Source organism: Opisthocomus hoazin, chromosome 26 (genome assembly GCF_030867145.1).
Source record: "Opisthocomus hoazin isolate bOpiHoa1 chromosome 26, bOpiHoa1.hap1, whole genome shotgun sequence".
Taxonomy (NCBI): domain Eukaryota; kingdom Metazoa; phylum Chordata; class Aves; order Opisthocomiformes; family Opisthocomidae; genus Opisthocomus; species Opisthocomus hoazin.
The window spans coordinates 3531740-3544756 of NC_134439.1; the positions used below are offsets into that span (position 1 = coordinate 3531740).

Here is a 13017-nt window from a genome sequence, read left to right on the forward strand (position 1 = left end):
AGGGGATGTGCCCGTGGCTACGAGGTAAGGCAGTGGCAGAGGTAGAAATGAAGCATCTTGGGCTGACTGCGTGGCCGCTGGACCACGCTCCTGCGGCTGGAAAGGGCGGCGGGACAGGGTGGGAGCTGGCTCCCGGTCCCATCCCCGCTTCCGGCGGGAGGAAGATGCCGTTCGGGATGTGCTGTCCTCCGCCACTCTCCAGCTGCCTTCTCTCCCCGCTCTGCAACCCAGCTCTGCTCATTTGCTCTGGAGTCATGCGGGGAAAGTGTTTTTCTAAAAGGCAAATTTCTTGCAAATGGCTGGAATTCCTCTCTGCCCCTTTCCAGGAGCCCTGGGGAGGAAGGAGAGGCAGCGGGCTCGGAGGGCAGCGCTGCTCCCCGGGCAGCCCCCGGCCTCGTCTCGCCCCCGCGGCGGAAGGGCAGGGAGCTCGGCGCTGGCCCTCCCAGGGCTGGAGCGCCCTGAAATTCCTCGTGGCAGCTTTGAGCGAGCACATCTGGTTTTAATAAATTATTTGCAGCTTGAACTTGCCTGACTTTTAAGGGCTGCAGAAGAGAGAGCAGCGAAGAGCTGAGAGTTGCAGTGAGGGACGCCCACAAAGGGACCCCCTTTGCAGTGCTGGGAGCCAGCAGAGCTGGGGAGGGTGTCGGGGGGGGGGGGTGGTCTGCGGCTGACCAAGCCCCTGAAGGGACCCCAGCAGCTGGGAAACCCCCGTCTGCTCCTCTCAAGAGCCAAGGGGACAGTCGGTTTGGAGGCAGGGAAACGGCCCTTCTTTTTGGCCAGGATCCTTCTATCTGCAGCTGGGTGTCGAGCAAAGCTGGGGTTGATCTTAAATGCTGTGTTTCTGCACCCAGGCGAGCAGCACGGGGAGCAAACCGCAGTGCAGGCGAGGGTCGGGTGCCTCCCCGACATCCCCCCTGCTCGGTGAGCCCCGGCCACCAGCACCGAGACCCCTCGCCCAGCGCTGAACCCGTCGGTTCTTGGGGAAACCAAACCCCGGGACCATCAGCATCACCCAGGCACCCAACGGCCGCCAACATGCCCAGGGCCAGGGAGGAGCTGAGACCCCTCACGGTGTCCCCAGGCTCGTCCTCGGGACGCAGGGTGCAGACAAGTCCCCTGCATACCCCCCGTGCGCGTTCCCCGCTGTGCCAAGCCCCAGATCCCAGCGAGGGGGCTGCTGACCACCCCTCGCTGCCTGCAGTGCAGAGCCCGGCAGCGGGCTGCGGGGGGGAAGCCCTCTCCATTGCTGGGGCTGGGGCCGTCCCTCGCCCGTCTGCGACGCAGGGAGAGCGACGTGGCCTTCCCCTGCTGCCGGCGCGGGGGAGCGAGGAGCCAGCAGACGCCAAGACGGCCTCTTCCCCAAGCAGTGACCTCAGCGCGGCGATGCCTGCCAGGGGGGTGTTGATCTTGGCCCGGCCGGGCCCGTTCGGGGGCCAGGATGAGGCCGAGCCGGCGCGGACGCAGGGCTGAGCTCGCGGCGGAGCCTGGCAGGTGCTGCCGGTCCCCGGCAAAGCAAATTGCAGCTCCATGACAGCCCCTGCCTGCAAGCAGGGCTTTGCTCTCCAGCGCTGGTCTCCTGGAGCCCTGCAGTCCTGCGGAGAACCGTGGGATGGGGGAACACCCTTGGAAGACCACAACCGAGCAGGACCTGCGGCCTCTCTGGTCTCTTCTCCCAAGTAACTAGCGACAGGACGAGAGGCAATGGCCTCAAGTTGCTTCAGGGGAGGTTTAGATTAGATCTTTGGAAAAATTTCTTTACTGAAAGAGTGGTCAGGCATTGGACCAGGCTGCCCAGGGAGGTGGTGGAGTCCCCATTCCTGGAGGGGTTCAAAAACGTGTAGATGTGGCACTTCGGGACATGGTTTAGCAGGCATGGGCATGTTGGGTGGATGGTTGGACTTGATCTTAGACGTCTTTTCTGGCATATGATTCTATGATACAACATACTGCTATGTCCTCCCCAGGCTCTCAAATAGACCCTTGGGACCTGCCAGTCCTCAGAGACGGCTGATGGGTCGGTGCAGATCCTTCCTTCAGAGCATCTGCCCTCAAGCCTGGTGCAACGGATGCTGCTCTCATGGTCCACAAGTCCCCACATCCTGCCTTCTAAAGCCTCTGGTACAAACAAATGCCACATGTGCCACATAACATCCCCAAACTCAGCAACTCACAGGGTGCCTTGATGCCACTGAGCACCCCAGCTTCAAGTCTGGGTTTTTCTTTCCATCCCAAATGGCTGGGTCCCACAGCTCGTTAGCGATGCTTATTTTCCAACCCGTGGGAAGCTGAGCGTCCTGACCGACCCATTTTCTGCCAGCACTTCCCGACCATGGCAGATCTCCAGCCAAAGGTGGGCGAGTGGCACAGATCCATCTCTGGAAATGTTCTCCAAATGCTCTGGCAGGGTGACTTCCACTCCAGCCAACGCTGCTTCACACCGTCCCACCGCAGCCCCTCCACTGTGACCATCCCCCTACCCTACATTGCTTTGGCCAAAACATCGCTTTTATTGTCCCAACTAGGGGACAGATACAGATGTTCTGCGGGAATCGGCCGCAGACGCTTAATGTCCCAAGCACTGGCTAAGCCCAGGAGGACGAGCCCGTCGCTCCCACCCATCGCCCGGCGCAAGGAGCTCTCCCAAGAGCACGGCCGACGGCGCAGTCAGCCGTCTCCTGCACGCGGCCACATCCCCTCCTCTGGCAGCAACTCGTTAGGGCCAGAGAGGTCAGACAGCTTGGAAAAGTCCCAGGGGAAGGGAAAAATGCGTTTCCTCCCGATCTGCTCCAATGAGTAGCAACTCAACTGGTACTAAACCGGGTTAGGAGGACAGTAGGTGAGGAGCTGTTGGCCTGCATTGGAGGAATTAATTATTAGGAAGTGCTAATTATCTTCTAATCACACACAGTGCAGGGGCTTTCAAGACATGGGATGAGCCAGGTCAGGAGGCAGCGATGCTCTGTGGGATCCAAAGCCTTTCGCCTCTGCTGCATCCCCTGCTTTGGACGGAATTCGCCTCCCGGGAAAGGGATGTCAAGTCTGTCGGGAACGGAAGGAGGGTGCCACTGGTGGGACTTCACGGCTCCATCATCTCCAGTCGCTGGTGCCTCAGTGGGAGGCAACCCCCAGGAGTGGTCTCCAAGGTTTAGGGATGGGAGTGAGGATCTGGGCAATTCCCTCCTCTCCTCCGGGCTGTCGCAGTCGGTCCCCGTGGGCAGCCCCCGGCGCGTGTCCAGCCACAGAGGGCAAGCGAGGCTGTTCTCAATTAAAAAATAATCCCTGGCTTGAAAAAACCCAACAGCCCAGATGCTGATGTGCTTAATTGGGCCCTCTGGAGGGTTTGCATCCCCAAAGCCCGTCCTGGCACAGGTCTCCAGGTCCTTCCTGCCTTGCTGGGAAACAACAGATTCATTTATTTTCACAGGAACAGCCGAACAGCACGTGGCTGGCTTACACACGTCCCCCCCACGTCGCGCCATCTCGGGGCCAGATCCTGCTCCCCGCTCCAGGGAGCGCTGCCATCGTCTTGGCCTGATTAAAAGCATCGTCTCACCTGAATTTTGTACGGCAGAGCCTGCGTGTCGAGGTCTGATGTGTCCCCCAGCGCTGCTCAAACCACTGGAGAGCTCCAGGAGGAGGCGAGGCTCCCACATCCTCAGGGATGTTCCCACGGGATGGGCACCACAGGCTTCATGCTTTCCACACCGGTGCAACCAAAGCTTTGCACCATGCCATGTTGCCATGCCATGGGCAATGCCAGGAGAAGCCGGACCCTTCCAGCCATCAGGGAAAAGAGGAATTTGCTGCTTTTCGGCTGGGTCCGAGCACAACCCTCGAGTGCGGGGGGACACAGCAGGGCCAGCCTGCGCTGGTCCCCCCGGGGCTTCCCAGCAAAATCCTGAGCAAAAAACCTCAACGTACCCAACCTGGGTCCCACCGCGCTTCCAGATGTTCCCACCTTGCTGTTCAACGCTTGCTCGATTGCCCCAGCAATGGAGAACCAGCTCTGCAGCAGCTGAGCTGGGCAGGACAACACCTGAGCCATGCCCAGCTGCCTGATGCAGATTTTCTCCTCCCAGGTTTCAGGGATTTGGGGTTTTTATTTGGTTTCAGTAAATTGAGATGCTGAATCCCCTCCAGGTGCCTCGTCTGTCCCGTTCCCTCCAGCCAGACCTCCAGGAAGGCGTCAGCAGCTGTGCTGGGTTGGTGCTGATGGCTTGTAAAGTGTCAGTGGTTTTTTGCACTGAAGAAACCCCCCCTTGCCCCAAGCAGGAATCTGCAGTGTTCGTGTGGCTCCCGTGGCAGTGGGCCTCCTCGCACGGAAACATGCAGCCCGACAGCCGTATGAACCCGGGATGATGCCCATTGCCCGCATTTCCCATGTTCATTGCCTGCTTTGCGTGGCTGTTGGGGGGCTGGGCAGCCCTGATGAGAAGGGAGGCGTGGGGGGAAAAAAAAGGTATGTAAAAGTTTTTAAAAAGCTTTTTATATTTAGCTCTTGGATATGGGGTACATCCACAGCGGATACTGTGCGATGCTCTTGGCCCCGTGCTCCTTGGCATCACTCCCCACCCCCCAGCATCACCCCCAAACCCTAACACCACCCCCCCCTCCAGCATCACCCCTCACCCCCGGGCATCACCCCCAAACCCCAATACCACCCCCGTCTCCAGCATCACCCCCAAACCCCAACACCACCCTCCACCATCACCCCTTACCCCCCAGCATCACCCGCAAATCCCAACACCACCCCCCAGCATCACTCCTCACCCCCGGGCATCACCCCCAAACCCCAGCATAACCCCCAAACCCCCAACACCACCCCCCGCCCCCAGCATCACCCGCACCCCCCAGTATCATTCCTCAGCCCCCCAACACCACCCCACCAACCCCCAGCACCACCCTCCGTCCCCAGCATCACCCCCAAACCCCAGTATCACCCCTCACCCCCCAACACCACCCCCCACCATCACCCCCACCCCCCAGCATCACCCCTCAGCCCCCCAGCACCACCCCATCACCCCCAAACCCCAGCACCACCCCTCACCCCCCGCATCACCCCAAACCCCACCGGCGCCGCCGAGCCCCGGCGCGGGGCAGCGGCACCGGGACCCCCCCGGCGGCCCCCCCCGCTCCCCCCGCCGCTGTTCCGGGCCGGGCCCACCGGCGAGGGCCGCGCGGCTCCCGCTGACGCAGTGTCTGAGGCCGGCGCACACGCTCCGCGTTCCGTTTTTTTTTCCCCCCAGTTATTTATTTTTTTAATTTTTTAAATTTTTTCCTTTTTTTTAATATTTTTTTTTTTTTTTCATTTCTTCTTAAACTTTATTTTTCCCTCCCTTCTCTCCTCCCTCTCCCTTTTCGGTGTCCCTCCTCCTCCTCCTCCCCCGCCGCCCGCCCCCCGCCGTCCCCCGGCCGCGGGCAGGGAGCAGCGCGGCCCCGAGCGGAGCGGAGCGGGGCAGCGCCGGGGATGGGGCGCGGCTCGGCGGCCCCGCGGCCCCTCCGTGCCCCCCTCTGCTGCCTGCTCGGCCTCCAGCTGGTGCTCGGCGCTGCGCACCCAGGTGGGACCGCGACCCCCCCCCCCCCAAACCCCCATCTCCGCCGGACCCCCTTCCTCCCACCCCCCCCCCCCCCCTCCGCTCTCCGCGACTTAATAGCTATGGGGGGGGAAACCAGCGCAGGGAGGGATGGGGGAGCCCCCCGGCGGGCTCCCCCCAGCCCAGCTCCGCGGGGCACTGCCCGGGAGGGGGGCGGCGGGACCCCGGCGGCAGGGAGAGCGAGGGGCCGCTTCGCTCCGGGGCCGTTCACATCGCTCCGGTTTATCTCCTCCCGGGATGTTTGATTTGGTTTTATCGCTGTTTGTTTTACTTCATCTTCCTTCGGCCGCGGTTTGTTCCGCCGCGTTTTGTTTTCTCCAGTTTCGCCGCGTCGTGTTTGCTCCCCGTTCCGCCGCTTTTTCGCTCGCTTTTATTATTTTTAGTTTAACTCCCCGCGCCGGGCGGCCACGCAGCGTCTGGCGAGCCCGACGGAAACGCTTCCGCGGCCGGGGGGGTGGCGGGGGCCGGGGTGGGGGGGCCGCCGGCCCGCAGCGCCCCGCAACCCCGCTCCGGCCTTTTGTTTCCCCGGGGAGGGCAGTTGGCGGAGGGAGAGGTCGGGAAGGGCCCAAAGTGTTTTGTTGGAGGTTTCCTCCCTCCCCCATCCTGACCCTCCCCTCCCTCCCGGCCTGTTGATCCCAGAGGAAAGTGCCCCGCGGGATCGGGCCCGAGAGGGGCTTTGCAGACTTCCCTTTTTTTTTTTTTTTTTTTTAATAACTTCTCACAGTAAAGTCCGCGGGCAGTATTTTGGTATTTTGGGTTTTTCCCCCCCAAACCTTCTGCAGACACCATGTGCCAGGCGCCCGCAGCTCCTCGGGACGGGCATCGCCGTTTGGGACACTTTTCCCCCCAGGAAAGTCCAGCCCAGAAGCGAGGATCGGCTTTTGTTGCCTCCTTGGCTTAATGTGGCCCTGTTGAGAGCACCTTAAAAAAAACCCCACAACCAAAAAAAAAGAGCAAAATTGGCTACTTTTGCCTGAACAATAACAACCGTAAACCCTTGGCCTATTTTATTAGAGTGCGTTTAGCAAATCCAAAGCAGATTTGGGAACGGCAGCACGGGAGGGCACTGTTCCCCTCCTCCCCCCTTGCCCCCCGCTTTCCCCTCTCCCCCCCAGCCCAGCAGCCCCCCGGGGCTGAGCAGCGCAAGGGGCGAGCGCGGGGGTTGCCGTCGCTCCGTGGTGCGATGCCGCTGGGCAGCGATGCCGGGCGAGGGGTCCGGCCGGGGAGAAACCGCTGCTCTGAGCGATGGAGAGAGGAGGCGGCGATGGGGAAGGAGACCCCCGCACCCTGGGGTGCCCGGGAGAGCGGTGCCGGGGTTGGCTGCTGGCTGGAGGCAGCTGATCCGCGGCTGAATTCCCGTTAAACCTCCCCGTAATTTCCTTGAGGGCCGTGAGCTCCTCCGTTTGCGGGTTTTAAGGGAGGTGCTTGGTTTCGGCAGGGCTTCGCCACCTGGAAGGGCTGATTCTGGCTGTTTCGCCCTGAAAAATGTCGGTGGGATCCAGGTCTGGCGAGCCCGAGGACAGAGGCACCTCTGTCCCGGCGAGGCGGTGGCAGCCGACCCCGCGCCGGGGCAGGGCGAGGAACAAGGCGGCTTTGAGCTGCCTCCAGCACCGCTCGCGCCGAGCGTCCCGCTGCCGAGTGGGTGCGAGCACCCTCCGTTAATTCTTCCCCCCCCCCGACCCCATCCCCGCTTTTCCACTGCTGTCCCCAGCATCGCCCCGGCTTGGGCCTGGCACGCGAAGGGAGCAGGGGATGGCACCAAAGGAGGTGCCACATCCGAGGTCCCCCAGCTCCAGGCTGGGTTTACGGCTCGGAAGGGACCCTCGCTGGGATTTTGGGATCAGGGTGGGTTATCCCTGAGGGTCCCTTGGGCGAGCGCTCATTGCAAGGACGCTCTCGGCGGAGGCGTCGAGGGCTGGCCCGGCAGACAGCGTTGCGTTCCCCGGGGAGCCGACGCTTCCTTGCGGGGTTTGTGCCAAATCCTCGCCTCCAGGAAGGCCGGGAAGCTGGAGCGGAGCTTTGGCAGGAGGCTTGTGGCTCCTCGGGGCGATATCGCCGCCGGCTGCCCCGTCTGCAGCGATGCTCGAACACCCCTGCGCCTGGATTGGGGAAACTGAGGCAGCAGCTCCCGTCCTGCCATGGCTGCGGGCAGGACGAGGTCCCTGTGTCCGTGCGGGGACGTGGCCTTCCCGGTGCTTCAACTCAGCTTCTCCACCCGCCCAGTGCCCTGCGTGGGACCGAGTCCCCGCGGCCGCGGGCGGGAGCTGCCGCGTGGGCTTGGCGGTGAGAGGGACCCGGGGAAGAATTTGCAGCCTGTGAAAGGAACAGAGCCGCCTTTGCGTGAAGCTCCCTCCCCGTTTTCCTCTTTGCAATGGAAATAGCTCATTGCATGGCGAATGCAGCTCCAAGAAATTAGAACTCGGTCTCTCCTTTGGATTATTTGGGAGGAGGAAAGGGGAGCGGAGGTGTCGACTTCGCTGCTGAGAGCGCAGCGGCTGGGTGCCTGGCCGGGCGCGGGGGACAGCGGGGGACCTCGCCGCAGAAGCCAGCCAGGGACCGGGCGGCGGGGCGAGGGGCGGCTGCTGGCGCAAGAACCACAAGAACGAAAAGTGAAAGAGATTCAGCCTTTGGAGCAGAACTGTCCCCTGCTCCCAAAGCCACCCAGCGCGGTCTGGTGGCCCGGGAGGTTTCCCACGTGGAGGTGCTGCCCTGGGACACCATGCCGGCACGCGAGAAGGCGTTATCGGGCGTGAGGTCCCGGCGATGGTGAAAGCCACGTTGCGGGTTTCTCTCTTCGGTTTGATTTCTGGCTGGATTTTGCACCTTTCCCTGTGGCGCAGAGGCACCCTCCTGCCTTCCCTCCTTCCTTAAACACTCCAGGGAGACTTCCTGCCCTGAGATCGAAGCAAATGGCTGCTGGGGAGGTGTAATTACTGCCTGCTAAATCATCTCTGCCGGCTGATGTATCCGTAGCGGGAGACTCTGGCTGTGGCTCCTCGCCGGGTGCTCGGAGAAGGGCGGCGAAGGGCCGGGTCCCGGCGCTGCTCGCTGTGCGTCGCACGCTGCTTGGCTCCGTCGGACACGGCCGGCTCTCGGGTGGGTGCGGGAGCGCGTGCGGCAGCCGCCCTCGCAGCCCGTCCCGACCCAGCCATTTCCTCGAAGATTTTTTTTTTTATATAAGCAATTTGTAAAATTTCGTTCTTCACGTGCAGCCGAGGAGCAGGATTTTAATTAATTTGAACTGTGCCGAGACCGCGGAGCATCGACATTTTTCTCATTCTTAAGATTACTCGGAGCCCAGAAGGGACCCACACAGATGCTGTCTTTCTTAAAGGACCCATCTTTAATTAATTAAGGATTAGAAAATGATTAGTGGATTGACTTGCAAATTCTTGGGTGTATTCTTTAGCCCGGGAGCGAAGGTTTGGGCGTTTGCGGGGGGCACAGGGCGTTTTTCAAGCGTGATGGTCTCTTCGTCCCCACCCCGGCGAGAGCTCAGTCCTGCGCTGTGCCTCGTGCTGTTGCAACAGGGATGTAAATGGGATTTTCCGTGTAAAACAGCACTTTTTCAGGATGGTGCTGAGACCAGGAAGGGGGAGATCGAGTGCTTTCCTTTGCCTGAATCCAGACATGGCGTCTTTGGGCTCTGCGGGGATCAGCCCCATTTACCCCCGTCTTGCCCTTGAGTGCTGGGCACGAGGCAAGCGAAGAGCACCTGGTGAGAAAACCTTCATATTAAACATAATTTTAATTGCAAAAAGCAAAAGCTGTGGGGCACTGGAGGCTGATCCTTGCTGTGCAAATGTGCTTGGTTTTGGTGAGATGTGGAATCCCCCCGTCCCGAGACACCGACGGCAGCACTCGGGGTGTTGATGTTGGGAACGGTGCCGGAGAAACACGGGAGGAGAAATCTCTGGATCTTTTTTCCTTTGGTTTTTTTGGGGAGTTTCTTTAGTAGTTTTGCAAACTCGGGTAGTTTTCAGCCAGTTGTGCTGGCACCCCGTCTGTGGGGACACGTGTCGGGGCTGTCCCATGCGTCACGTCCCACTCCTGGATGTGGCCACGAATCTGCTGGCCGGGGGGGTCCGTGCTGCTGGTGGGCAATGCTCTGGGGCGAGCAAACTGCGGGTGGGTGGGCAAGCTGGGGCCGGAGCCGGGGCACGGCTGAGGCTGCCGGGATTTTGTGCCGGGGTGAGAAGACGTACGTGGGACAGGACATTTGTGGGGAGCCTGGCCACCATGTCTCGGGGGGATCATCTGGGCGGTGGCGGCCGGGGGACCCCTGTCCTCTGCCACTCCCTGCCGTGTTCCCAGTGGGTCCGTCGCGCTCCTCCGTCCCCAGCTGGAGCCCGCCGGAGGGACAGCGCTGCCTTCCTCGCCCTGCGTTCCCGGGGACTGGGCAATCCTGGGATTTCCACCTCTGGATGTGCGCAGCCTCTGCGGGGCTGGAGCCTGGAGAGGCTTTGGGGGAAATTTGGGGAAAATTTACATCTTTCCAGCCTTTGCTGGGTAGGGGAGGGTGGATGCAGGGGCTGCTGGCTCCCTTGTCCCCTGCCACAGCCGCGGGCGAGTCGCTGGAGCTGCCCACGGGCAAGCATCCCCGTGGAAAACGTTGATTTCTCTGCCTCCCGGGCAGGGTGCGGGGGGAATGGACTTTTTAAGGTCTGTGGAGAGGCTGAAACGTGGTATGTGGGCCCCATCCAACGTCTCTGCGAGGCAGCAGAGAGTGAGCAGGGTGGTAGGGAGCCTTCGTGGTCGCAGCCAGGTCAGGAGCTCGTCTCGTACGGCTCCCACCGTCCAAACAGCGGCTTCTCTCCGCGCCGCTGGGTGAGCCAAGAGGGGTTTCTCAGCTCCAAGCACAGATCCTGGTGCTTCACACCCCCAACCAGGCCATCAGGAGCTTCGCTTGCTTCCCTGTAACAAGAGATCTTATTTTTAAAAAAACAACAAACCCCGTCTTTTATTCTGGTGCTTGGCTTGGAGCATCCAGAGCTGCTTCTGGCCGCATCCGGCCCCAGCCGAGCCCTGGGCATGTGCTGGGCCGGGGTGGGCGTGCGGGACAGCGGGCAGCATCGCTGTTTCGACGCAAACCTCTAATTTGGGAGCATGGGAGGTGGGGGGTTGGCGTCTGCCATCGGTTCTCGAGCAGACGGGAGCGGTGCCAGTGCCTTCTCCTGAGCCAGAAGCTCACGGCGTGCGCTGGGGCTGCTGATACCGGCTGCATTTCCTTCCCTTCTGGATATTTTTTTAATCTGAAGTGCTTCTTGTAGGGGTTTGGTGGAGTTTATCGATGCCCAGAAGCAGCTCGGGGGGGAGGCAGAGCAGCGGTGCCCTCCCCGCGGGCTGGGGCTGCTCTCGTACCCCGTGGGCGATGGCAGCCGGGATGCTGCAGCTCTGCTGTCGGGAGCTCCCACGGGTACGGCTGCTGCTTTGCTTCTCACCGCTTTCCTTTCCCAGCCCTCGGAGGGACACACAGGCTCCTTCCTCGGGCCAAAAATTGCTGATCTTGATGGCAGCGGCCATGCTTTCGCTCTTCTCTGTGCCAAGACCTCGGTGATGGCATCAGCCACGCCTGGACCGACTGGGGCTGTGGGTGCCAGCGGTGGTGACATTGGGCTTTGCTGGGAGCTCCTTGCCAGGAAGGGGGTTTTCCTCCAGAGGAACACTTCAGTAATATGGAGTTTAAGGTGGGGCTGGGGGCTTGGCTGTGCCCCTGCAGCACCCATCAGCGGAGCTGGCCGGGCACGGTGCCGGGGTGCAGCCCTGGGGTCCTGTGCTCCCAAACGTCACCGGAGGGTGAATTTTTGGGCTGGGTCTCTCCCCATCCCGGCAATTCGCTCCCCTCCTTCAGGGCTGTGCACGCTGGGCCTGGCAGAGGCTGGCTCTGTTGGGTGAAACCCTCCTGGGTTTGGCGAGCAACACCTTTTGGTTCTTTTTCTGTTGGTTTTTATTCGGGGGGGGGGGGGGTTTGTTTCTCCGTTGCTAATCCTCCACCCCCCGAGCCTGGTGCATCCCCACCTCGTTTATTGGGCGTGAGCTTTTTCTCCGTCGCTGCGGCGTGGGTTTGGAGCCGCTGCTCGTCCTCGGGCAGCGATAACGGGCTGAAAAGCCGGCGCTTTGGAGCAGGTGGCCTGGGGCTGCTGTGCCGTGTTTTCCAGTGAGTAAGAGCCTGTGAAACTGGGAGGTTCAGCCTGAAGGAGGTTTTTTATGCACCATGCGAGTGAAATGTGGCTTTCTTGGTGCAAGATGTTATGGGTGAAAATTCTGCATGGGCTCCCAGATCCAAACGAAGGCGTTCGTTGCAGGCTTGCTCTCCTTCCACGGGGGTCTGCAGCCGCTGAGGAGCTCCTGGGTCTGGGAGCCCCGATGGAGCCCAGTTTACTGCCCTGACTGGGGCACCCAGCTGGGCTTTGAGGGTTTGCTGCCCTTGCCGGGTGGTTTGGAGCAAACCGTCTCCCTGGCCGTGTCTGTGGTGCAGAAACCTTCGAGGAGGGGATCGTCCCTGCTGCTCTGTGCATGCTCAGCCTCCCGCACAAGCGGGCTCGGAGCCGGGTTTTTTGGGACGCCCCAAATAAAGGGCAATTCCGAGCCAGAGCGCTGGGCAGGGAGCTCCTTCGCCTGGATGGGGCTGAGCCCCGGTGCAGCCCCGGAGCTGCTGTGAAGGGCTCCGTCGTCGAGTGGGTGCCACGATGAGCCCTGCAGAGGAGCCGGGGGTGGCAGGGGGTGCGGGCACAGAGCCGGAGCAGCACGGTCACAGAATCACAGAATAATAGGGGTTGGAAGGGACCTCTGTGGGTCATCTAGTCCAACCCCCCTGCCGAAGCAGGGTCACCTACAGTAGGCTGCACAGGATCTTGTCCAGGTGGGTCTTGAATATCTCCAGAGAAGGAGACTCCACAACCTCTCTGGGCAGCCTGTTCCAGTGCTCCGTCACCCTCAGAGGGAAGAAGTTCTTCCTCATGTTCAGACGGAACTTCCTGTGCCTCAGTTTGTGCCCATTGCCCCTTGTCCTGTCACTGGGCACCACTGAAAAGAGCTTGGCCCCACCCTCCTGACCCCCACCCTTCAGATATTTGTAGGCATTTATAAGGTCCCCTCGCAGCCTTCTCTTCTTCAGGCTGAACAAGCCCAGTTCCCTCAACCTCTCCTCATAGGGGAGATGCTCCAGTCCCCTCACCATCCTTGTAGCCCTCCGCTGGACTCTCTCCAGTAGCTCCTCATCTTTCTTGAACTGGGGAGCCCAGAACTGGACACAGCACTGCAGATGAGGCCTCACCAGGGCAGTGTAGAGGGGAAGGAGAACCTCCCTCGTCCTGCTGGCCACATTCTTCTTGATGCACCCCAGGATCCCATTGGCTTTCTTGGCAGCCAGGGCACACTGCTGGCTCATGGTTAACCTGTCGTCCACCAGGACACCCAGGTC

The 13017-nt window shown here is 61.3% G+C and overlaps 1 protein-coding gene across 1 annotated transcript in view; it reads left to right on the forward strand.

The window, feature by feature from the left end:
• Window positions 1-5421: 5421 nt before the first annotated feature.
• Window positions 5422-13017, forward strand: part of MRC2 (mannose receptor C-type 2) — a 30028-nt gene continuing 22432 nt past the window's right edge. The window contains exon 1 of the mRNA XM_075443676.1: window positions 5422-5558. Within this exon, the coding sequence (XP_075299791.1) occupies window positions 5468-5558 (91 nt within the window). The 5' untranslated portion in view covers window positions 5422-5467. The remainder of the gene's footprint in view (window positions 5559-13017) is intronic.